General features: G+C 53.3%; 11 protein-coding genes across 11 annotated transcripts; 7 read left to right on the top strand and 4 right to left on the bottom strand.

Moving 5' to 3' along the window:
- The first annotated feature begins 450 nt into the window (after positions 1-450).
- On the top strand, positions 451-1,502 carry SAICODRAFT_28407 (uncharacterized protein). Its single transcript, XM_019167147.1, has one exon. The coding sequence runs from the start codon at positions 777-779 to the stop codon at positions 1,104-1,106; it is 330 nt and encodes a 109-aa protein (XP_019027270.1). The 5' UTR covers positions 451-776; the 3' UTR covers positions 1,107-1,502.
- Positions 1,503-1,691: 189 nt separating this feature from the next.
- SAICODRAFT_28406 (uncharacterized protein) lies at positions 1,692-2,565 on the top strand. The gene is made up of 2 exons (XM_019167146.1): positions 1,692-1,968; positions 2,026-2,565. Exons 1-2 carry the CDS (start codon positions 1,904-1,906, stop codon positions 2,123-2,125), a joined length of 165 nt encoding a protein of 54 aa, XP_019027269.1. The 5' UTR covers positions 1,692-1,903; the 3' UTR covers positions 2,126-2,565.
- Positions 2,566-3,673: 1,108 nt separating this feature from the next.
- Positions 3,674-6,379, bottom strand: SAICODRAFT_63226 (putative MFS transporter; the record flags this gene model as incomplete). The annotated part of the gene is made up of 3 exons (XM_019169977.1): positions 4,678-6,379; positions 3,721-3,768; positions 3,674-3,689 (listed from the first exon to the last, which is right to left on the bottom strand). Exons 1-3 carry the CDS (start codon positions 6,045-6,047, stop codon positions 3,674-3,676), a joined length of 1,434 nt encoding a protein of 477 aa, XP_019027268.1. The 5' UTR covers positions 6,048-6,379.
- A 939-nt stretch (positions 6,380-7,318) lies between these two features.
- On the bottom strand, positions 7,319-8,629 carry SAICODRAFT_22561 (uncharacterized protein; the record flags this gene model as incomplete). Its single annotated transcript, XM_019166600.1, has 2 exons — positions 7,319-7,961; positions 8,019-8,629. The coding sequence occupies 2 exons, from the start codon at positions 8,627-8,629 to the stop codon at positions 7,319-7,321; spliced, it is 1,254 nt and encodes a 417-aa protein (XP_019027267.1).
- Positions 8,630-9,032: 403 nt separating this feature from the next.
- Positions 9,033-10,139, top strand: SAICODRAFT_4349 (HCP-like protein; the record flags this gene model as incomplete). Its single annotated transcript, XM_019168739.1, has 1 exon — positions 9,033-10,139. The coding sequence occupies one exon, from the start codon at positions 9,033-9,035 to the stop codon at positions 10,137-10,139; it is 1,107 nt and encodes a 368-aa protein (XP_019027266.1).
- Positions 10,140-10,277: 138 nt separating this feature from the next.
- On the bottom strand, positions 10,278-11,903 carry SAICODRAFT_51536 (chromate ion transporter-like protein; the record flags this gene model as incomplete). The annotated part of the gene is made up of 2 exons (XM_019169071.1): positions 10,278-10,991; positions 11,229-11,903. 2 exons carry the CDS (start codon positions 11,901-11,903, stop codon positions 10,278-10,280), a joined length of 1,389 nt encoding a protein of 462 aa, XP_019027265.1.
- A 154-nt stretch (positions 11,904-12,057) lies between these two features.
- Positions 12,058-12,384, top strand: SAICODRAFT_28404 (uncharacterized protein). Its single transcript, XM_019167145.1, has one exon. It carries the CDS (start codon positions 12,149-12,151, stop codon positions 12,368-12,370), a length of 222 nt encoding a protein of 73 aa, XP_019027264.1. The 5' UTR covers positions 12,058-12,148; the 3' UTR covers positions 12,371-12,384.
- On the top strand, positions 12,300-12,778 carry SAICODRAFT_28403 (uncharacterized protein). Its single transcript, XM_019167144.1, has one exon. It carries the CDS (start codon positions 12,367-12,369, stop codon positions 12,628-12,630), a length of 264 nt encoding a protein of 87 aa, XP_019027263.1. The 5' UTR covers positions 12,300-12,366; the 3' UTR covers positions 12,631-12,778.
- A 3,141-nt stretch (positions 12,779-15,919) lies between these two features.
- Positions 15,920-17,086, top strand: SAICODRAFT_63221 (uncharacterized protein). Its single transcript, XM_019169976.1, has 4 exons — positions 15,920-15,983; positions 16,042-16,104; positions 16,173-16,497; positions 16,642-17,086. Exons 3-4 carry the CDS (start codon positions 16,311-16,313, stop codon positions 16,743-16,745), a joined length of 291 nt encoding a protein of 96 aa, XP_019027262.1. The 5' UTR covers positions 15,920-15,983; positions 16,042-16,104; positions 16,173-16,310; the 3' UTR covers positions 16,746-17,086.
- Positions 17,087-17,162: 76 nt separating this feature from the next.
- On the bottom strand, positions 17,163-18,161 carry SAICODRAFT_4345 (uncharacterized protein; the record flags this gene model as incomplete). Its single annotated transcript, XM_019168738.1, has 1 exon — positions 17,163-18,161. One exon carries the CDS (start codon positions 18,159-18,161, stop codon positions 17,163-17,165), a length of 999 nt encoding a protein of 332 aa, XP_019027261.1.
- A 1,492-nt stretch (positions 18,162-19,653) lies between these two features.
- SAICODRAFT_16179 (uncharacterized protein) lies at positions 19,654-21,977 on the top strand (the record flags this gene model as incomplete). The annotated part of the gene is made up of 1 exon (XM_019165617.1): positions 19,654-21,977. Exon 1 carries the CDS (start codon positions 19,872-19,874, stop codon positions 21,975-21,977), a length of 2,106 nt encoding a protein of 701 aa, XP_019027260.1. The 5' UTR covers positions 19,654-19,871.
- Between the last annotated feature and the right edge of the window lie 122 nt (positions 21,978-22,099).

Raw genomic sequence — 22,099 nt, 5'->3', positions numbered from 1 at the left:
AGAGGCCCGTGCGAATAGATTGCGCACTTATCACCCACCAATCAGGTCAAAAGGAAATAAAAGGTGAAGCACGGGGGAATTGACCCAGTGACTTTGCCACAGGCCAGAGGCGGCAGGAGGTGTCCCCCCCACAGGCCAAAGGCGGCAGCGCTACCACTACACCACATCGCCTGTACTGAGATATATGGTAAAACCGACATAAATAAACCAGGAAACCGTGCCAGATCAGGCATTGATCTCCCTCCCCGCTCCACCTGACAGGTAGGTACCTGACAACGCATGTCGTGTGAGCGATCGCGATCGCAACGACAGCAATCAGGAAGGTCACCAATTCCAGAATAAAAAATACAGAGAAATGGCACAACCGCCTCGTCCGGATACCTGGATGCTCAGCCATATGGACGACGAAAGGTTGTGGCAAGGCATGTCACTCCCATCGTTCGCTTTCGTTTGCGCGTCCGGGCAGTTTTGGACTAGCGTAGACGACCTTGTCCGATGTTATGTGTGGGACTTGGAAACAACCGAACTTTACCTGACGGCACTTGGTAATCAAAGAGAGCTGGGACGGGTCGAAGCAAGCATGTTGTCGTTCGTTTCAAGGCGTCTCTCGCCTTATTCTATTCAGGCCAGTGTGTGCCGTATCTCTCTCCGGACTGAAGCTTATTATTTCTCCAGAATGAGGCACTCCAGTTCTACCATGTTATCAGTCTCCCAGCACGCTTTCAGGGCATTGGTGCTGATACCCTTCAGTTTTCCAATATGGAATTCTCAGTCAGATGGATATAGACGAAACGTCCCAACCGCCGCTGCCGAGGGCGGAGAGAATTCCCGTCCCGCCTACATCTCAAACATCGATGCCGTACTGGGGGTTACATCTGGCGACAGGCGTGAACGGTCAGCAGGCGGCGCAGCCGCTACCTCAACAACAACCACACGAACAGCAACAACAGCAGCAACAGCAGCAACAGCAACAACACCCGCAACCTGCTGAACAAACTGCCCCTGCTGACCTCCACAATTCTGACGACGAGGGTTCAGGGCTTCGCCGAAGGCCTGGTCTGTCAGGGTCAGCTTGGCGTGCAATACTAAGGCACATACGCGGTTGACTTTTGAGCCGGCGATTAAGACAGCACAACTCAGATTAAGGTACAAGTATACAATTATCGGCACAACGAGCAGCAGTATATCTACAGAAACTTCGAAAAGACTTGTATGATCAATGATCAGGGTTAACGTTCGCTGAGGCGGACCTCTCGAAACGCACGAATGACTTCGTATCCCGCTCGTTTAGGGTGAGGAGGATCCGCATTGTTAGGACAGGTATGGGCGAAAACTCCTGCAAGATCTCAAAGTCCAGTACGCGTATGTTCAGGTGGAGTGATACGCTTCAAGTGATTAGTGGATAACGATGGAAGATCGACGACGGCTGTGCGATACTGAAAAACAAGAAAGTATGCGCGGAATATGAGTTTGTCGAAGTGTATATGATAGCACAAAGCGACCTCCCGCGTGGGAGTTGTAGAACCCCAAAGGAACACAAACGTACAGCCGCCACAACTGCAAGTGAGACCCGTAACCCCAGGAGAGTTAGCTGATCAATATTTGGGTCCACTCCACCTCACTTGAGGACATGCGCCTTCCGCGACAGGGGCCCACGGCCGCGATACCTGTCACGTACACCGCTCATGTATGAACGCTTCTATTGCAAGCCCAAGAAGTCGATCGAAACAAAGCCCAAGGAAAACACAGATTGCTCGACAATCCAAGGATGTGGCAGCGTATGTCGCTGATATTATATGCGTGACTCTGTTTGGGTCATAAGTGGGCAAGGTTTGCTGAATGGCTCGTGGCATACACGGGGGAGTTGCATACCACGAAGGATTACTTGACAGAACTTGCGACGATGCGTGAACTGCGTCCCGTTGAAAGGGATATGCTAGATCCTGTGTCGAATCGTTTGTCACCACGGTAGTGTCATCTCCACCTTGTACGTCTATAAGGTTAAGACTTACTGTTGATACTCAGCGCGAGATATATCAGGTCAACGAGGGTGCTCGCGTCGTTGAGATCCTCGCCGAGCGTCACCCGGGTGTTGCCGCCGACTTCCGTAACTTCGCACAGCTGAACGGATACATCGAGAGCGAGGCAGCTGTTGCGGGAACGAACCAGCAGCAGGGTTTGTTAAACGCAGAGAGTTCTCCTGATGATCCTATATAACGGCCACGCTCCAGCCTGAACAGTATTTCAACACCTGGGTGCCCAAACAGGCCGCCGCGCACGCTCAACACCCAGAACAGATTGCACAGGCTACCCAAGTTGAACAACCGCAAGAACCCCAGGAGCAGCCTGTTTCACAAGCATTCCCGCCAAATGGATCTAATGGGCAACAATGAGGCACCATCGCATTTGAGGACACATCTGAGATCCAACGCTTCCGTTTAGGGTATCGGTACCGAGCTATGATCAGGTTGAGAACAAGGATGGTTGAACGATAGTGAAGATATGAGAGTGTAAGCGAGATTCGAGCGATACAAATCGTATATGAGAGCACGTAAGGGGGGTGGGAGTTGTAATAAGTGAATTGCATTCATACGTTGTTTATGGGTATGTCGAGAGCGTATGGCGGTAAAATTCACAATTGTAGCTGAATGGGTTCATTGCCTATCTTTAGGCCTGAAATCTTAAAAGAAAATAATAACAGCAGCCACGGGGGATTCGATCCAGCGACTCGTCTGGGCGGTATGACGAGAGCGCGTTAACGCAGAGGCTTTATCCCCGCATAAAGACGAAAAGAAACAGGGCCACTGGGGTTCGATCCAGAGATTACATCCGTCAAGACGTGGAGGCGATTTCTCGCGACCGGCTAAAACATGCCCACAACCTAACCACTATAACAAACCCCAGGTGCCTGGTTTTATGTAACATACCAGATGATACCCGTGAAATCCATGAGTTTGTCCAGAGATAGCTGACAACCCCGACTCAAATCCCAGCAGGCCCATGCGGTACATGGGAAGAATCCTGTTTGAGTGACGTGTCCGATCAAGGTCCGACAAGAGAAGTAAACGAGAAGTAAAACGATCCGAAAAAAGAGCCTGAGGTACAATGGCGGATTTGCAACCGCCAACGACTTGGTTGCTTTCGAATCTCGACCCGGCCGCGGGCAGAGGTTGGACGGAGATGTCGTTGAGCTTTTTCGCATTTATTTGTGCTGGTGAATCCTGGAAATCACTCGAAGATCTCAAAGGCGCTTACATCTATGAATTGAACGAAACGAAGGGATATCTCATAAAGTTGAGCGACATTCGTCCCCTGGTAAGGCGTGAGAAGGAGATGCTGCGCTTTGTGCGATGGCGTCTGTCTCCTAACCCGTTCAATGTATGCCTTCCTATGATATCTTGAGCTCAGAACTGATCGTTCTTGGTCAGATGGAGGTGACGGTATTCAGGCATACTTCTTCTCTCTGTTTCCGGAATTCTGACTTCGGGGCGGAAGTTCATGATTTTACGTTATACGGCACTAGCCCCATGATGCTCGACATGAAGGAGCGCCGCCCCAGGGCAGCTGTAACTTCGTACCCTACCATACCTAATCTTGCGCCCGCGTCGAAGCCATTGTGGGGACCACCCGGTCCCATTACTGAACCGGCCCCCATTGCTTGGGTACCGGTGTTTTACTCGCAAGACGCACTGACGCAGCGACAGCCGGGCATGGAAGTACCCGAAGATCAAGGGACACCGGAAGCCCAAAACCAGCAAGCAGGTAATGCTCCTCACCCCGACATTGCCCAGCAGGCGGAAGAGCAAGCACCAGAAGCACCACCCGCTGCACAAAATGCCGAGTCCGACAGCGATGAGCTCGAGGGACCCCGGGCTCGCCACAAACGAAGACGTGGCGGTTAGTATCATATGTCGGAGTTTGTACTTGGCCAAGAGTTCTTACATCACTCACCGGTCACTACCAACAAGATCCACAAGCATCATCAATGGACACCCATCAGTAAGCTCGATGTTCGCGGACAAGGAGTTCTGCGAGAGGGTACACGACACTGTATTGCTATGTCAATATCGACGATGATTATTTATATTCGCATGAGTATCGAATGAAGAAAACAAAGACAGAAAAAGGTATTCTTCCAAACGGCGATAGCTACAGCATCATATAGGAGACGGTGATAGGGATCAGGTGGGGTGACGAAGGTTGTACGATACGAATTGTACGAGTACGGGATGTGACGAGAAGATGAGAAAAGGGTATAGCATATCTGTGCGTGAGTGAAGTAATCTAGCAAGTAAATGGTATCAATATGCTTTTTCTAGGTATATGGTCTAGCGGAACCTCGTATGGAAGGCATGAAGCGGTAAGCAAATGGTGTTAATATTCTTCTCTAGGTATATCGTATCGTAGCGAGTCACGTAGTCGTACATGCAAAACCTTCCGTGCCACAAACCTCAGAACATCACCGTCAACATCCTCGCCATCCCACCCGCTTTCCGCATAACGTCACCGTCTCACACAACATACCGGAACATCAAATCCTTATCCCCCCTCTCCGCCCTCTCAACCGCCCCCCCAACCTGCCTCTCCCCATTCCTAACCCTCTCCTCCCTCCTCCCATTCTCCCTTCCCAACATCCAACTCAACACCACACTCCCAACCAACGCACAAACCAAATACCCCAACACAACCCCATGTCCAAGCTCATAATGTGGCGCATCCCGCGCGCGATAGATATTTGAGGAAACGACCCCGTTGAGGTTACCCCAGGATATGGCGAGGGCCATGACGATGCCGCGTTTGTAGGAGCCTTCGGTGTTGTTGGAGATCCAGGAGACGGTGTTGGAGATGCAGGGATATACACCGGCGGCGGCGAGGAAGACGCCTGCGTAGCGGACGTTGGCTGTCGAGGAAGGGACGATGTTCATGATGTAGCCGATAATGGCTAAGGATACACAGACGATGTTGTAGATTCCGCGACGTTGGGTACGGTCCGCTGCGAACCCGACACCGACGGTAACGACGCATGCGACGACGTATGGGGGTACGGAGAGGAGTTGTGCGCGGGTATTTGTGTATCCGAGTTCTTTGATGATGGAGGGGAGGAAGAGTGAGAATGCGTACAAGGGTCCGTCGATACCCATGTAAATCACCATCGCCATCCATGTTTTCCAATCGCGTAGTGCGTCCCAGAGGCGGGACATTCGGAATGGTTCGTGGACGCCGGCGGAGTATTGCGCGTCGGCTTGGAGACGGGCGATTGTCATTGTGCGTTCGGTTGGAGAGAGGAATTTTGCGGTGTCTGGGAAATCGGGTACGATCCAGAATGAAGCGACACCCGCGACCACGGTCAAGAGACCTTCGAGGATGAAGATCCATGCCCATCCTGGTTTATTCCCGATTCCGTCCATTTTTGCGATGGCGGCTGCGAGAAGGCCGCCGAATGCGCCGGAGACGGTAGCGGCGGAGAAGAAGATTGCGGCGCGGAGGCCGTACTCACGGCGTTTGTACCAGCAGGAGAGGTAGAATGTTACGCCGGGGAAGAGACCAGCTTCGGCTACACCGAGGAAGAATCGAGCAGCGAGGAGTCCGGAGAAGTTTTCGACGAGGCCCATGAGTGTCATGCACGTTCCCCAACACAGCATAATTCCGGGGATCCAGATACTCGGTCTCAACCGCTTCAAGAGGATATTGGACGGGACCTCGAACAGTGCGTATGGGAAAAAGAACGCGGTGAGTGTCCAGAGGTATTGTTGGTCCGTCATGTTGAGGTCTTTATCCAGACCTTCGATTTTCGCGTTTCCGATGTTTGCGCGGTCGAGGAAGGAGAGGAGGTAGAGGAAGGAGAGGTAGGGGATGAGGCGGAAATCGATTTTGCGGAGGAGGGCGCGGTCTGCGGCCGGGTCGGCGAGGGCAGGGTCGATGGGGAGTTCGAAGTGGCCATGGTCTTTGAGGGAGGAGGAGTCGCGGTCGGGGGAGGTGGCGTAGGTGCCTTTCTCGTGGTCGAGGTTTTCGAGGTGGGTGATTTGATGTTTGTCGAAGTCTGACATGGTGTGCAGATCAATCGCGTTGAGCGACGAAGGGACAGCCGACGGATCAGCTACTTTATAGGGAGGAAGGACTGGCCGAGGCTAAATGGCGGGGCGACGGGGAAGGCAACGTAGAGCGGTCTGGGGAAGCAGCGGGGGGCGCGTGGCTGCCGACGTATGTACGATGCATAGGTGGCCGGCCTGCTTCGTTCTCCGTGTCCGTCATCGGACCTTGTGCGGGGAGTGCGGCGGTTCAAGCGGGTAAGCTCACACAGGCGAGAGCGCATCGAAGCGATCGCGGTGGTGGAGCAAGGAGAGACGTTTCATGGACGAAGTAGGATTGACCTGTCAAGCCGTTCCGTTCGAATTTGTCGTCAGATCAAAGGGACGGCACATGTCCAAGTCCGATTTAGCCGATTAACCCGGACTCCGCGCGTGAAGCCCCGGTCGCGGCCGTGCGGGGAAATGGTGCTGCTGAGTGGAGCCCCGTCCGGCCGCGTGATGGGATCGGTAACGTAACGTCAGGTGGACGTATGGTAGCCGAGGTGATCTATTACTAGTACATCGACGGGAATGTTCACCGTCAAGCTGTATCGCGACATGTGTAGCGAGTGTCATACCAGAATAAGAGTAGTATCTTGCTGATGATTATGGATGGGAGGAAGTCCCATATTTATATATAGTTGATATAAAGGAGTGCGACACACTCTACATTACTCCCCCCTCCCATCCATTCTTGGTCTAAGTCATGTGACTGCAGAAAATGCGAAACTCACCATGACCGGCGTCTGAACCACTTGCTCGGACAACCAGCTTGAACGTTCGAACGCCGCTCCGATACAGTTTGCTCGAGTCGGTTCAGATTGCACGTTTGCTCATCGTACTGTCCGCTCCGTTAGGGTTAGGGTTAGGGTACCCTAACCCTAACCCTAACCCTTCGATCCGATCCGATCCGATCCGATCCGGCCATCTTTTGCGAGCTTCGGCAGCGAGACGCCTGCGAGTGGATGGGTCGACGACTCTCTCGTGCTTGTCCCTGAAGTGGCGTGCGATGTTAAGAGTGGTTCCACATCGACAGAGCCGGCATACGAGGACGCGAAACTGGTCCAGGTCAGTGGTTGCTATCCTCGATAGATTTTCTTGCAAAGCACGATACATGAAGAATGACCATTACAATACAATGGATTAAAAACTATTGCTATCGTACACCTCGAGTGATCGTCCGTTTCATCCCACGCGGTTGCTCAATCGTTCATTGTACACCACATCGACTTCTCGCCTTCCACAAACACCTACTCGTTCGCATCAGAATATTGCTCTCCACCATTCCTGACTAACCCACCCCCAATGAACCTCCCGACCCTCGCCCTAGCATAATCCACGTACCTCTCCATACTCCCCTCATCCCCTTTCCACACCCCATCTCTCCCCTTCCCATCACTCCAAACAAACTCCCTCCCAACCCTCTCCCAATCCACAAAATACCTCTGCAACGGCACCCCCCTCCCAACTTTCTCCCACTTCGGCAATCCGGCAAGAATGAGTGCTCCACGCGTCGAGGACGTCCCGAACGCGTTGAAGAGGGAACAGGTGCGGAGGGTGTTAAGGACGTGCCACCCTGCTCCAATTTTGAGTCCGTATGCGTTTGCTTCGGCGGGTGGGACGCGTTGTCCGCTGCCGTCGCCGTGTCGGCCCGCGGCTTCGGCGTCCGCGACGAGATAGTCGAAGATGGTGGGGAGGGGGTCGTTGTCGAAGCGGAGGGAAATTGAGTCGATGTTGGAGGTGACTTGTTTGTCGTAGTGAGTGCGGAAGGCGTAGTTTCCGATGGGTGGGGATGAAAAGGTGTGGTGATGGATTTGGGTTTGGGTGTTGGGGAAGAGGGTGGAGAAGACGTGGGGTGGGGAGAGGAGTGTTAGAATGGACTGTGTTGCGAAACTGTAGACCCATTTGTTAGTCGCATCCCGCAAGGGGCATCAGACTGTTTGGACTTACCTCGCAATCGCACCACCAATCCCATATCCCAAGATCCAAATCTCAGGCTTCGCATCCGTTTTCATCGAAGCGAGCATAATACTCAACTCCCTCATGATCCTCGTCTCCAACCCCTCCGCCGCATACCACAACGCCCAGAAACCTAAATGTACATACGTACCCCCACTCGTATACTTATTCGTTCCTTGACTAACATCTTCCTTCTGCGCTTTCGCAACGATCCTCGCATACGGCAACGCAGTCGACGGGAATGGCGGCAAAGGCGCTGTGTCGGGGTTAATCTTGGTGAGGATTCCGTCGGGCGCGAAATCCGCAAACGACAGCTGCCCACGAAAGATAACGAAGATCCGATCCGCTGAATCCTTCGCGATAATGGCTTTGACCGCGTGCTCACCCCCAACACCCGTCGCGCCAATTCCATACTGCTTCGGAATCTGCCAGATCCTCGAATTGTAGAACGGACCCGCAGCCGAAACGAGATGGGTGGTAGCAGAGGAGTCATACCCAGCAAGCGCCCGCTGAGTCTCTAACTCGAAGGTGCGCGAATCCGCGGCTGCGGCGTGGAGGAGTCTAGAGGAGAGAAGAAGACGGCGATTGAGGTCTGTATCCATTGTGATTGAACAATTGATGATCGTGGTGGGTATATAGGGTTATCTGGGGTTATTCGGAGTTACAATTCACAGTTGGTTGATGAGGGAATAAGGTTTCGGTTGTGCGGACCCTGTTTGGACAGCTGAGGGCTTCATGCGACATGCGCTCATCGTGACGATTCGCGCTCGTTATACAGAAGGGGCAGGAGCGAGAACCTCTGCAAAGAGAACACTGCGATCTATCCTTTCCTTAGCTATGGGACCTTCAGCTGCTCCTTTCGCACTCGGTTGTGCTGGTTGCAGTGGTTACCTTTACCCTTTGGGTACCGGCGCGTCGGACTCTGTGGCGCATGTTCGTCCAGCCGCGGGCATGGGGAACCGTGCACGTCTACGTTACACGGTTTCCTCGACGAACAATTTTGGAATGCACTCACAAAGATCTATCCTACGAGCCTCCCGCCTACGACCAACGTGTCAACAACGATACCAAAGCACCCAACCAGTCAGCTCCCTCTTCGACGACATCTCCTCCTCCGAATCCCCTACCAACACAGCAGATGAATCAACACCATACGTGCCAGAAGACGAAGACATCTTCCCCGCCCAACAATATTTCGCATCAGCAATAAAAGCTGGGGTGTTGAAAGACATTGGTATCGAAGGTATCTACGATATTTTACGCCAAGCACGAGCAGCTGGTCTAACTGCACAACCTCTCTTGAACACGAAGGGGAGCGCCACTGATCCCTCCACGCTCTCTATCCTCGGCAAGATCCTCCTCCGGGCAAAATCTGCAGTCGACACCCCAGAAACAGCCTCAGAACGGAAAAAACTTGGGTACCTCTTGCTTCGATCCGCCAATACCCCCGAAGCAACAATCTTTATCTCCCGCTCCATTCTACGATCACCGACAGCCACTAAGGAGGAGACAGAAGAAGCAATCGCAACACTCTCCAAACTTGCCCAGCAAAAGCATCCCGACGCAGCCGTAATCCTCGGCGGCGTCCTCCAATCCCACGGCGACCTCACAAAAGCCTCCGCCCTCTACAAAATCGGCGCAGAAGCCGGTAATGCGGAAGGCTGGCTCGGCCTCGGCCGTATCCAACGCGCAAACGGAAACCACGACGACGCGCTATCCGCTTTCAGAAAAGCAGCCGACATGAACCATCCCTACGGCCACTTCATGCTCGCCATCGCGGACCCTTCCGCACCCGAATCAATGACCCACCTCGAAGCCGCCGCCACGAAGGGAATCCCCGAAGCTGCACACAACCTCGGTGAACGCCACCGCCTCCAAGGAAACCGAGCGTTAGCACAGGAGTGGTACGAAGTTGCCGCACGCGCTGGATTTCAGATTAGTATGGTCAACCTTGCCATGATGCTCAAAGATAATGGGGAGGGGAAGAAAGCGAGTGTATGGTTGGCGGCTGCGAAGCGAAGTGGGGGACAGGTTGCGGAGGATGCGCAGAGATATTTGGAGAAGTGGGGGCAGGAGGGGGAGGAGAAGAAGGGGACGTGTATTGTTATGTAGTGCTGCCTATGTAGGGTACCGATGACCAACCATGTGAAGCTCCCCGTGAACCTGCTCAATAATGTCTCCCGACGGGGAAGTTTAGAGCAACACCGCTCGTACATTAGGTGGTTTTACCAAGCTATTCTGAATACATGACTACGCCGCCCTAACCCCATACCAAACCAACCCCATCACGCTCCCTCCCACAACCGCAATAGCAGGCGGCACCTTAAACCACTCACACCCCACAAACGTCCCCGCAGCAACAACCCCCCACCACCCGTCCCCATCCAAACTAACCCCAACAGTCCCCACACCCCCCGGCGCATCCACCAACCATCCCACCCGCCATAATCGCCATACTGCGGTCCAGAGCAGTCCTACAGCGGCGGCGTTGACACCGCGGAGGATGGAGCGGAAGATGGGGTGTTTGTTGATTCGGGCGTAGACGGGGAGGATCGCAAGTTTGAGGATGATCCCTGGGGCAAAGATACCGAGGTATCCGAGGAATGCGCCGAGAACTGGGTTGGATGGGACGGCCAGGACACCGAGGTAAACGCCAAAGTTGAAGTTAGGACCCGGGAACGCCTGCAAGATCGCGAAACCCAATAAGAAATCTCGTGGGGCAACCCATCCGGGATCAACGGTGTACGAACGTAGGAGCGGAATCACGACAGGTCCTCCACCGAAGATGATGGTGCCGGCGAGGTAGAGCGAGGTGAAGAAGTCGAATGTGTGGGGTGGGTGTGGAAGGTGTGATCGAAGCGTCAGAAACAGCGTCAGCGACACCACAAACAACGCGAGGAAGGCCAAACCGCCGAAAATGGACAGGGTGAAGTAAGTGTTGATCGCTGTCGTTGGTGTAGCCTGCTTGACGGAGGAGGATGGATGAGATTCGGGGGGAGGAGTCATGGGGCGGGAGAGGGGGACGGAGCGGTTGCGGAGGGTGTTGTGAGGGGTTACGGTTGCCGGATCGGAGGCGATGAGGTTGTCTGGGACGGTGGTGATGGCGTCTGGGTGGGAAGCATTGGGTGCGAACGTATCGAGCTCGACCTCCTCATCCCTCTCATAAACACCCGACTTGCGTCCCTCCCCGCGCGACAAGACAGAGGAAGCCGATACGGACGTCGCCTCTTCCACGGGTGCGTTCTTGCGACGGATGGAGCGCAAAACCTTCTGAACACGCTCGTTGTCCCAGATGAAGGTCGTCAAACCTCCCCCAACCATCATAGTCGGAAACAACCACTGCGCCTCAAAACAACACGAAATAGCAGCAGCAACAAACAGCGTAACCCGCGTAACATAATCCGTAATCGTCGACGCACTCAAATTATACGCCGCAAGCGCAATCAACCCGACAGCAGCCGCATTGAGTCCCGTAAACAACGCCAACACGATCCCCGGCAACTTCTCCGGAATCTGCCTCACGCCGAAACCCAGAGCCAACATCCCTAAAGCTCCAGGTAAACTCCAGATCAAAAACGCCAATAAACCACCCAGAATCCCCGCTCGGACAAGGGCGATCGAAAACGCCAACTGCGTCGACCCAGGCCCAGGCAACGCATTCCCCAAACCATAGAGATCGTTAAAGATCGTCTCGTCAACCCATTGGAGTTTGTCGACGAAGAGGCGGCGAAGGAGGATAACGTGTACGCCTGGACCACCGAAGGAGGTGAATCCGAGGGGAGCATAGGCACGGGTTACTTCGACGAGGCGGTGGAGGAGGGGTTTGCGTGGTTCCTCCTCGACGGAACCCAGCTCATGATTCGCGACCGTCTCCATGCTGGCGATGGCGATGGATCAAAGGAGGAAGGAGATCCATGATGCCCAGCTGGTGGTTTATATGGAGAGCACAGCCACACAGCTTTCCCATGGCCGTACGCTCGCTGAAATGCCGCACATGCATGGACCCGCTCGATCGACTGAGCCACACAAATCCGAGGTTCGCCTCGCTTCGGCATCCTTATTTGTCGAAATTACTTTGGGTACACGAAAAAAACAAGTCTATAGCAATACCAAAGAAACCCATGGCCAGTTGTAACCCAGCAATCGATGCAAATGCTCCCAGCGCAAATCCATCATCTATCTCTAACCATGCACTTGCACTCACGCATCTATACCTCTATTCAATAACAACCCCACCCCCCTCCCTCCAAACCCCCTCCAACCCACCCCCCCTGCCCCCCACAAACACAACCTGCTCCACAACTCTCTCACCACCATCCTCCTCGACGGAGACCAAGGGATGATACTCCACTCCCTCCTCCCCATCCCCCTTTTGCTCATCTTTCTTCCCTTCAGTGATGTCGACGAGCGCGGAAGACGCAATAGTCGAGAGCGTAGGCACAACCCCAAAAAGGGACGCAGCACGACTCCTCACCATCGGCGTACACTCACCCGTGCCAAGTCCCGAATCCATACTATTCTGCCTCTTCGGAACGGGCGCAGTAACCCCCTGACCGCCCTCAGAACCACCACTTCTTCCCAACAGGGCGCTGACGGCCGTTAAATCCAATCCCAAAGCCTGCGCGTTCTCAGGGGAAGCACGAGAAAGCGACGTAGAGGCTCCATACCCCTCATCATCTGACGCCTCCTTAGCAGCCGACGGAATCCGTGCACGTGCGACAGGACCAACAAGGATCTTCTCATCAACACACTCACTCCCCATCCTACCCCCGCTCCTCGCTTTCCCAACCCTCGTCTTCCACTCCATCCCCTGTGTTGCTGTATCCTTGACATACCCATCCCTACACCATCCCTCCCATTTATCCTTCCCCACCACCACGGCGAAGAGGTACACGCGGGTATTGGTAACCCTCCCCAACCTCATCTGCTCCTGACGCGCAAACTCGAGGTCAGGATACGTCACCATTCCCATCCTACTCGTCAAATCCCCCCCACAAGCCCCCACACTCCCAACCCCACCCCTCGGGGGACTCGCCGTAAAATACGTATGTAAATCGGCCAACGTGGTAGGAGCGTAGAGTACCATGTCCTCGCCTCCATTTTTGTTAATGACGCGATCACGGACTTTCATGCGTTCCACGAAATGTTTGTTTTGGAGTTTCGTGCGTTCTAGCGCCGGAAGCGGTCCGTGTTCGTCGCGTTCGGGGAGGGCATAGAGGCGATCCGTATACGCCTGCTCAACCCCGACCCCCAACCACACACTCGAATTCGGAATCGGGGCACCGGTGAGCGACCACCAAAACTCCCTCAACCTCAACGCAAGAATGCCATGCGCGAGACCGAGGGGCGTGGTGAGCCCAAGTATCTCCGGCTCGAAGGGCGTGAGAACGCGTTGGATAGTGCGTTGATTCAACCCATACCCCTCCATCCCAATCGCCCAAAACTCCCTCTCGCCAACCCCCAACCCCCGTGTCCTCTCCCCCACCATTCCCGACCTGAGTGCGACAAACGCCCTCCACGTCAACTCAAACGCATGCTCGTCCATCTGACCCTCCCTCCCACTCTCCCTCTGAAGCCGCGTAAAAGACTGTGTAGCGCTATTCGACAACCCCAAAAAGGAAAGTTGTGCAGAAAGTGAGTTGGAAGATGTGTGTGTCGGGAGACGGATACCGTGTTGCATGAGGAGACGGGGGGTTGGGCAGTCTGTTGTGCGACGGAAGTGGCGGCCGGCCGTGACTGCTGGGATGAAGGTTGCTTGAGCTTGGGTTGGGACGGTTGGGGCGAGGAGGGGAGGGGTGGTTGTGGTGGTTGCGGTGGTGGTGGTGGAGGGACCGAAGGGGGGTGGGTTTCGTGTGGGACCGGTGCCGGAGGGGTGGTGGTAGGTCGTTGCCATCATGGGCCCGGGGGCGTACATCGGTGCGTGCGTGGTCATCTTGTCCGAGAAACTGTTCGTTGACGTTGATGTAATAGTTGAAAAAAGGTGTAGTGTCGATGGAGACAATTATCCCAACTGCTTCTCAGGAAAAGAGAGTTGTGTTTTCTCAGTAACGTCTCTAACAATCGTGATATCGGTCGCTGTAACAGATATGTGCATGAACCACTGTATGGTCCTTGTCCTTCTGTTCGTTCTATATGCTCTGCCTGTCGGGGATGTATGCTGCTTGTTGTTTTGCACAGCGTTGTCGTAGTCTCTGGGTGTGGTGTGTTTGGGGCAAAAGGCGTACTTCACGGGAAATTGCATGTGCCAATCGTGTCTATCACCGATAGCTGTAGCGCGCGGAGATGATGAGGGCGTGCGTGACTCTCTTGCCACGACGCGTACAAGCGTCGCGGGGAAGAGCCCGATGGAGCCTGTGCGAGTCCAGGCTGTGGTGAGCCTGTTTCTGCTGTCTTGCCGAGCTCAAACGGACAGACGAGGAGGGACAGAGGGTTGACGAGTGCAGTCACGTGAAAACAGTTCGGAAAGCACGGCAATGCGGCTGAGGCGCACTGCAGGAATGAAGGTGGCTCCGTTCAAATTTGGGGAAATTGCTTGGCCGCAAATTCCGCTGGGAAATTGTAGTCTATGTTACATGAGAGCCGATCGGATATATTTGGGCCATGGGCTGAACTCGATCTGCAGTCCCTTGTGATTGCGGGCATTAGGGTTCGTGCTCGGGATTTGTTACCCTTACACGACATTGCACGAGGGTTGGGGTTTTCCTGTCATCCGAGGGCCGGAAAAGAAAGGAGAGTTAGGATCGGTGAGTGGAACGACTGGCAATTTCCGAGGTTCGTGTTTGTTTACAGCTCGAGGAGCAATTGCGAGGAAGAGATGAACACACCGGACCGCCCATCGTACCGTACGTGCTGTTATTATAGATAGTGTGACATTGCGTACATGCATACAACGTTGAAAGAATAACTCTCACCTATCATCCGCCGACGACGAGATAAACGGGCCGTAGTAACGTTAACCCTACTCACACAAGCTCGAGCCTTGAGCCTATCTCCCTCGAGCCACGTCATCATTTGCGCGGCGGCAGGGGTTGATCCGATCCTGTTCACGCAACCGAGAAAGATTTCACTCGAACGCAACCAGCTCTTTCCGAGCCCGCAAATCCCAGGCCCAGCTTCATGGGAAACGTATGACGAGCTCCTCCTGCTCCGTCGTTATGATGTCGAACCTCCCGACCTTCACAGTCAGTCTAACTTCTCATCAATACTGTACCCCGACCAAACATCACCGTGAATCACCCTAGAACCCCAAGTAAGGCCCACGCTGCGGAAAAGGCGGGGAAAGAGCTCGAGCGGAGTACGCGTTACATCCACATCCGCACGCACGTTTCCGTGCGTGAAGATTAGATCATATGGCGCAACTCAAATCCAAATGACGAGCCTCGCTCGCTCGCGGGTAGGGCAGGTTCTGGAACTTGTACGGGTAGAAATGAGAGGGAGATCGTCATAGCAATAATTTTGACAGAGGGCAAAGCTACGCGTCAAAGTTGGATGGATGGGAGGACGCCACGTGGATGTATGACGTGCAGGCGCATGCTCGTGCATAAGTAAAATGGAGGGTGATGATTAGACCTTCTGTTGCGGATCGTGCGCGTTGTTATAGTGGACAAATGTCGATATCTCTATCGCTATGGTCTGTCATTCGTGAAGTCGTTCAAGCGCCATGAGTGAGGTGCCCAGGTACTCGTGGGAATAAGCGTGGGAAACCAGCTCAATCCGGGCGTAAATATGGATAATGTGAAGACTGTGTCGTGGATGCTTCCTCAAAGCTTCTATCTGTTCTAGATACTCTGAGTCTCGAACTCCGTTTGTTAGACGTCATCCTGACATTCGCCATATGTACTTATGTAGCCGCCATGCCCGCCGCCGCACAGGTTCTCGTCTCTTCTATGATATGGAGGGAGGGGGGCCTAAACACCCTAGGTCATAGGGGTCATAGATCATAGGCTATTGCGAAAGGTGAATGTGACTGAGGATGAAGGAGGAGGGGATGAAAGCTGACAATGGTTGGTGTCAGAAAGTATTCGTCACGCATACAACCCGCAACACACAGAGACTTCTTGGTCGTTCTCCTCGGAAGGTCAGTCAATGTCAATGCCTCAATTGACGCCTTGGAAGCGTATGCTAACCCCAACTGTGCTCGTGCAGTCAACAAAACGCACACCGTTGCTAATTGCTACACAACCCCCACATATATTCCAATATCTCGCTCCTCACCCGTCCTCGACTGCCCCTCTTGCTGGCAAACAACAACAAAAAAACCGCATACACCCCCAAATCACAACAATGCCCACCACGCTCTCCCCCAGCTCCCCCTCCTCCCCATACAGCTACATCTCCGACGCCCAAACGCTAAGCACCGCAAAACCAAAACCCATAAGCAGGCTGCAAAAAGGTGTTGATCGCGCCGTGTATCGGTGGAATGTCATGTTGGGGTTATATGTGTTGGATTCGGTTGAGAAGATCGTTGCTAGTAAGTCGTCTCTGTCTCTTTCCACTCCTTCTCGTCTCTCTTCTCGTTCTTTTCCGCGATTGCGGGTAGGGGAAGATGAGGGGAGGAGAGGAGAGGGGTGAGGTATATGCTGAATGAATCCGCGGGTACTAATTCCTGGTGTAGATGTCCTGATTGGATTGATTATCGTCATGCTCGGTTTCGGATGCTGGAAGCTTGCGTTAAGCTTGTATAAGAACGGCCGGCTTTTGCTCGCGTTGATGAAGTAGGGAGTCTGAAGACGATTTCACACGAAGTTTGGGATTGTACGATACACGAAAACGACGAATGGGGAGGAAATGATAACGACTACAACACGCGATAAATTCGGAGGAAGGAAAGGATAGAAGGGTAATGGAGGAGGTTCTCATCTTGATTTTGGTCGAGCCGAGCATTGTATGCTGTACCACTCACGACAACGGCAACATCTGCAACTGCCAACACATGGCGATCCTTTTACTGCGTGGGCTGTTTTGGATTGATTGGGTTTGTAACTTGTTATTCAGCGTTTTGCATTCAGCCTGGGATTCTTTTCCTTTCTCTTAGTATAGAAGTATCCGGTGAATGGTATCCTTTAGGTGGTTATAGATGGTATTGTTATACAGTCGTCCTCCTCCTTCCTTCACCCTTTCAGCGTCGTCGTCGGCTCATTCGATCCACGGATTCCCACCACCGAGATGCCACACAGCAATACCTCGCACCGGAAGCCCAACCAACGCATCAACCTTCGCCCTCACACTACGCTCATCGTTCATCACAATCGCCTCATCCGCTCCCCGCCCAAATCTCCACTTTTGGTGCTTATTCATACGAAGCACGAGTTCCATCCCATCCAGCTCACGTACACTCTCCTCCACCACCCCCGGCGCAATCTCAAGTATCTGATCACGCGTGAGAAGCCGCGTCTTATCACCCTTACGATGGTATCCATACGACGGAATCCCGACAAGGATTTTGTGCGGTGGGAGTTGTGTCAAAGCATACCCCACAAAACCCCTCAACCAACTCCTGGGCGTCACCGGGGTTGGTTCACCGTTCTCGGGGGTGAGGGATGTGAGGTCTTGTGCGTCGTAGGTCATTAAAACGAGCATATCGACACACTCCAACGCTCCCAATACGCTCAAATCAAAGTTCCGGGGTGAGGGGTGGAAGGGCGGGCCACCCCATGATGGGGCGCAGATCGATAGGAGCTTTTTGTGTGCGTGGAGGTGGTGGCCGAGGTCTGTGCAGAACCCTACGAAGGAGGTGAAGAGTTCGCGGGGCCAGGCGGGGTATATTTCGAAATCGAGGTCGATGCCGAGGATGGAGCTCGAGTGGGTGGTGACGAAGGTTGTGAGGGTGTTGATGCAACCCCAGTATTCCCCGTTCATATTATCGAAGAGGGTGGTGATCGCGTCGTATCCCGCCGAAACGGTCACCAAGATTCCTTGTTGAGCGTGAGGGTGGTGAGAGGGGTCAAATGCGTTTTGGGTATCGCTATGGTTGTGGGGGTCGTAGGTGAGGAGTTGGAGGCGGCCGGTGGGGAGGAGTTTGAAGTATTCGAGGTGGAGGATGGAGATGGAGTGAGAGGTGTAGGTGGATTCGGGGGAGGTGCAGGGGCGGCCGGGGTAGATGAAGGCATGGGTTTCGAGATGGTTGGGAGGCATTGCGGGGGGTTTTGTGAGATGTGGACGAATGGTAGGCTTGTCCTAACACACGGATATCGACAACCTTTGCAGCCAAGATATCCTTGATTCCCAAGCTGGTCAGAAGGGAATGGACTGAACGTGGCAAGAACGGTGTAGTAATGATCTAATACCTCGCCATGCAAGAATACTCAACACTCTCCCTTGCACTGGAGACTCAAGATTGCACCGTAAGACGTGTGCAACCGGCGATGAAGTATCCCGTTCTCCTCAGTTATGGGATCGCCACTGCAAATTTAAGACTTTCTAAGGTTGGAGTAAGATGGCGGTTTGTCTCCTTGTCTTTCGGTGAGACTCGCAGGTTAGAGAGCTTCCCGTTCACTGTTCCAGGACGGGTATCACCTTGTCGCAGGTCTTGAAACGTGACTGCTAGAGTGGTGATGGAAGACCTCACACAAGCTTTAAGGATAAGAATGAGGAGCTCGGGCTACTCGATGAAATGACCATTACTTACCCCGCGGGCCGTCGCCTGAGCAGCCGCAGTGTCAATTGGTTGAAGAGAAACCCGAGCAGTGCAGATGAGACGAGATCTCAAACATTTGACAGATACAGATTAAAAATGAGGTTCGTTGTGAGATTGGAATTGGAGATGCTGTCTCGCGGCTAGGGAGCGGCGTGGCTGTGTCTCTGCCTGTCGGGCCGTGTGGGGCAGACGACGACGACCACCTATTTTGGAGCATCTCTTGGCAATACGAAGGGCGGCTCGGCGAGTATGAAGCCGATTTCCCGTCTTGTTTGCGAGATGGGAAGCTGTGCCGAGAGTCCGTGCGGCACGTCTGGCTGCATTAGATGATGGATGGAGGATGAGGACTCGTGCACCTTTGGTATGTTCGATCCCCGGCGCTTGTCTTGCAGGACAACAGATCAGAATCAGATCAGCTTGTCGCACTGATTGACTGGGATTATACTTCGAGTTTCGCGCGTGGAATCGATACGAGGTTTGATCTTCGGGACCGGCTATATCGTCGTTTCCGAGAGGGAGCAATTGCGGATGAGGAGAGTCGAAACCTTGCACGTGTGATGTGCAAGATTCACCCGCGGGAGGGGCATCCGTTGATGGTGTGAGGCGTCATCCGAATGTTAAGGGAATGTCTCGGGTCGAGTATCGATCGGGGAAAGTTCGATGTTACCTTGAAGCTCTTACTCTTACTTGGCATCGCGATTGCGATGGACAAGGCGGGTTCTCGAGGTTGGTGTCATCGGGTCCAATAATTATGGACCTCCATGGGGATGCGGGGTTCAAGGTGTATTCAAAGTTCGTGTTGGAGGGTATGTGTGTGATTATGGGGCACGGTAGATCTGAGAGTGGGGGACGTGGGTTCCTTGAAAACTCTTAATGTTGTACGCGGCAACGAAGGTTAAGGCAAAGAGACGGGAGGCATCCTATGCTACAATGAGCCTTCCTTAGTGTTCCGGGCAATGCGGTAAAGGAGGAGATATGCCGTCCCAGTTATTCCGGTTTGAACACTTTGACCATCGCCCTCGCCGAGGTGCTACGGCCAAGAGGTCCTTGAGCCGCACTTTACGAGGATCCGCGTGCAATAGATGACTTCGAGTCCTTATTCTCGAGGATGTTGGTGTTGAATTCGCCTCTCGTTCGCTTCAGTATATGAAGTGTTCGCTTGCTTCTCTTTTCGAGATGTTCAGCATCTTCTCGATACGAAAGCAACGATGGCAGAGGCACAGTCAGAGTATCGGCACAACCTCGACTCGCATACGGCGAAGTTGATCTTGGGTGTGGTGATCGTGTTGTCGCTTGCGGAGTTTGCGGTTTTCCTTGCGACGTACGGTTATGAGATGATCCTCGCCATTCGTTATCCGGAGCCTGGGTCGTCGCGGATTTTGGGTTTCGTGATGTTGGGGATGTTTATCGTTATTCGGTCTATGTTCATTCCGACGTATCTTCAGTACAACCCGTTATTTTCGAATGGCAGGGAACACCATGCGAGTATCGTGTTTGAGGTTACGCTTTGGATTTTGGTCGTTTGGGCGATTGCGGTGTTGAGTATTCCGCCGACGTTGACGATGTACTATTGGTGGAGGTATGGGTTGGGGTCGAAGAAGTTGGAAATTGGGGATCCGGAGAAGTTCAAGTGGTACAAAGTGATAGTTGTCGTTCCTGTCTACCGCGAGTCTGAGAAACTTCTCAGAGGGTTGATTCGGAGTTTGGCGGCCATCGACTATCCCGAAGATATGATTGAGTTTCATATCGCATTTGATGAGGAGTCGATTACACAGGAGTTTGAGATCGTGATGGATGCCCTTGGTGCTCGACAGGAGAAGAGGGATGACTATCTGAAGCATACCGACTTGCAGTTCAGCGGCAAACAGTTCTATGTTCACCGTTGGGCACATGGTGGGAAGCGCGAGACGCAAGGTAAGACTTGGGGGTATATCTCGACGCTTCATGCGATGCATGATCCGGAGGATATGTGTCTTATGTTGTGTGATTCGGACAACGATGTTTATTCAACTGCCATTCATAACTATGTCGTTACGATGAACCGCGAGTTGATTCCGAGGTCGGGCAACACGAAGGTTGCGTTGGCAGGGTATATGACTTGTATCTCGTCCGGGAGTGGGAGGTGGAATCCGATGAGGGTGTTGCAGGATACTGAGTACGTTGTCGGGGAGATCTGTCGTACATTGGAAGTCATGCTTGGCGATGTAAACTGTCTTCCGGGAGCAATGACCTTTCTCAAGTACGAGGTCTTGCAAAGGTTGGGGCCGATTTACTTTGGGGGGAGGGAGGAGACGAACTTGATTGATGCGCATCGTCGGGTGCTCGGTGAGGATCGATACTTGACGCATTTGATTCAGCAGTATTATCCGGTGAGATCGATTGGGTTCGCACCGGCTGCGAGGGCAAAGACGGAGCCTTGTGCGACGTTACAGTCTCTTGTTCGTCAACGGCGTCGGTGGTTGTTGGGTGCAATTTCGAATGAGTCGTATATGCTGATCAACCCTGGCATGTGGAGGAAGATGCCGCTGTTGTTGGCGGTGAAGTTGATGATCTTCGGATGGAGGTCATCGATTATCTCGCAAGGTCTCATGGCGTTCGGGTGTATCTACGCGTACTTTGTCATGCCGTCATCTTCAATTCCGAAGACCATTCCCGCGACGTTTGTGCCTTATGCTATCGGGTGGATTGGGATTACGATTATCTCGATCCGAATCAAGCATTATAAGGTTCCGTTTATCTGGCCTTTCTTCCTGTTGTTTGGGCAGTTTTATCAGCTTGTGATTGATGTTTACACGACGTTCACCTTCACTAAGATCGCCTGGGGAGGAGCGAGGAGCGCAGCTGCTTCTGACAGCAGCGCCGTATCTGAAGCTGGTACGGATGAGGTCGAGAAGAAGGATGGCGACGATATCATTTCTACCGTCGTCGAGCTTCGCTCCCCAACCGACTCGGCTTACGGTAGTAGTCCAGCGACTGCTCAAGTCTCAGCTCTCAACAGTGAGCCACCGTCGCCGAGAAAGGAGACGCAGGTCTTGACGGGCGAGATTGATGGGATCTCCATTATCTCCACAGATAGTTTGCCGGCGATGATGGGTATGGGATTGGGTATCACGATGCCTGAAGAGGCGTGCGTCAATGATGCGTATGGGAATGCAAAGGCGGAGACGGGATCTATTGCCAGTGCTGATTCGAATTCGCCGATGGTGGCGAGGGTGGACTCGAATCAGGACGCCGACGTCGACAGTATTACCGGTAGTGGTGGAGGACGTCGCGGCAGCAAGTTCAAAATGGGAAAGAATTGCATTGTTATGTAGGATTATACCAGGTTAGTTTTTCTCTGGAGAATTTTCTGGCAGATTTTTGGGAACATCATATACATCGAATATCTTGCTAATATCATGGATCATACAATCATTGTTTGAGCACAATCTTCCAA

Source organism: Saitoella complicata (genome assembly GCF_001661265.1).
Source record: "Saitoella complicata NRRL Y-17804 unplaced genomic scaffold SAICOscaffold_1, whole genome shotgun sequence".
NCBI classification, from domain to species: domain Eukaryota; kingdom Fungi; phylum Ascomycota; class Saitoellomycetes; order Saitoellales; family Saitoellaceae; genus Saitoella; species Saitoella complicata.
Note: the sequence above shows the minus strand (reverse complement) of the source record. Positions and strands in the feature narration are given on the sequence as shown.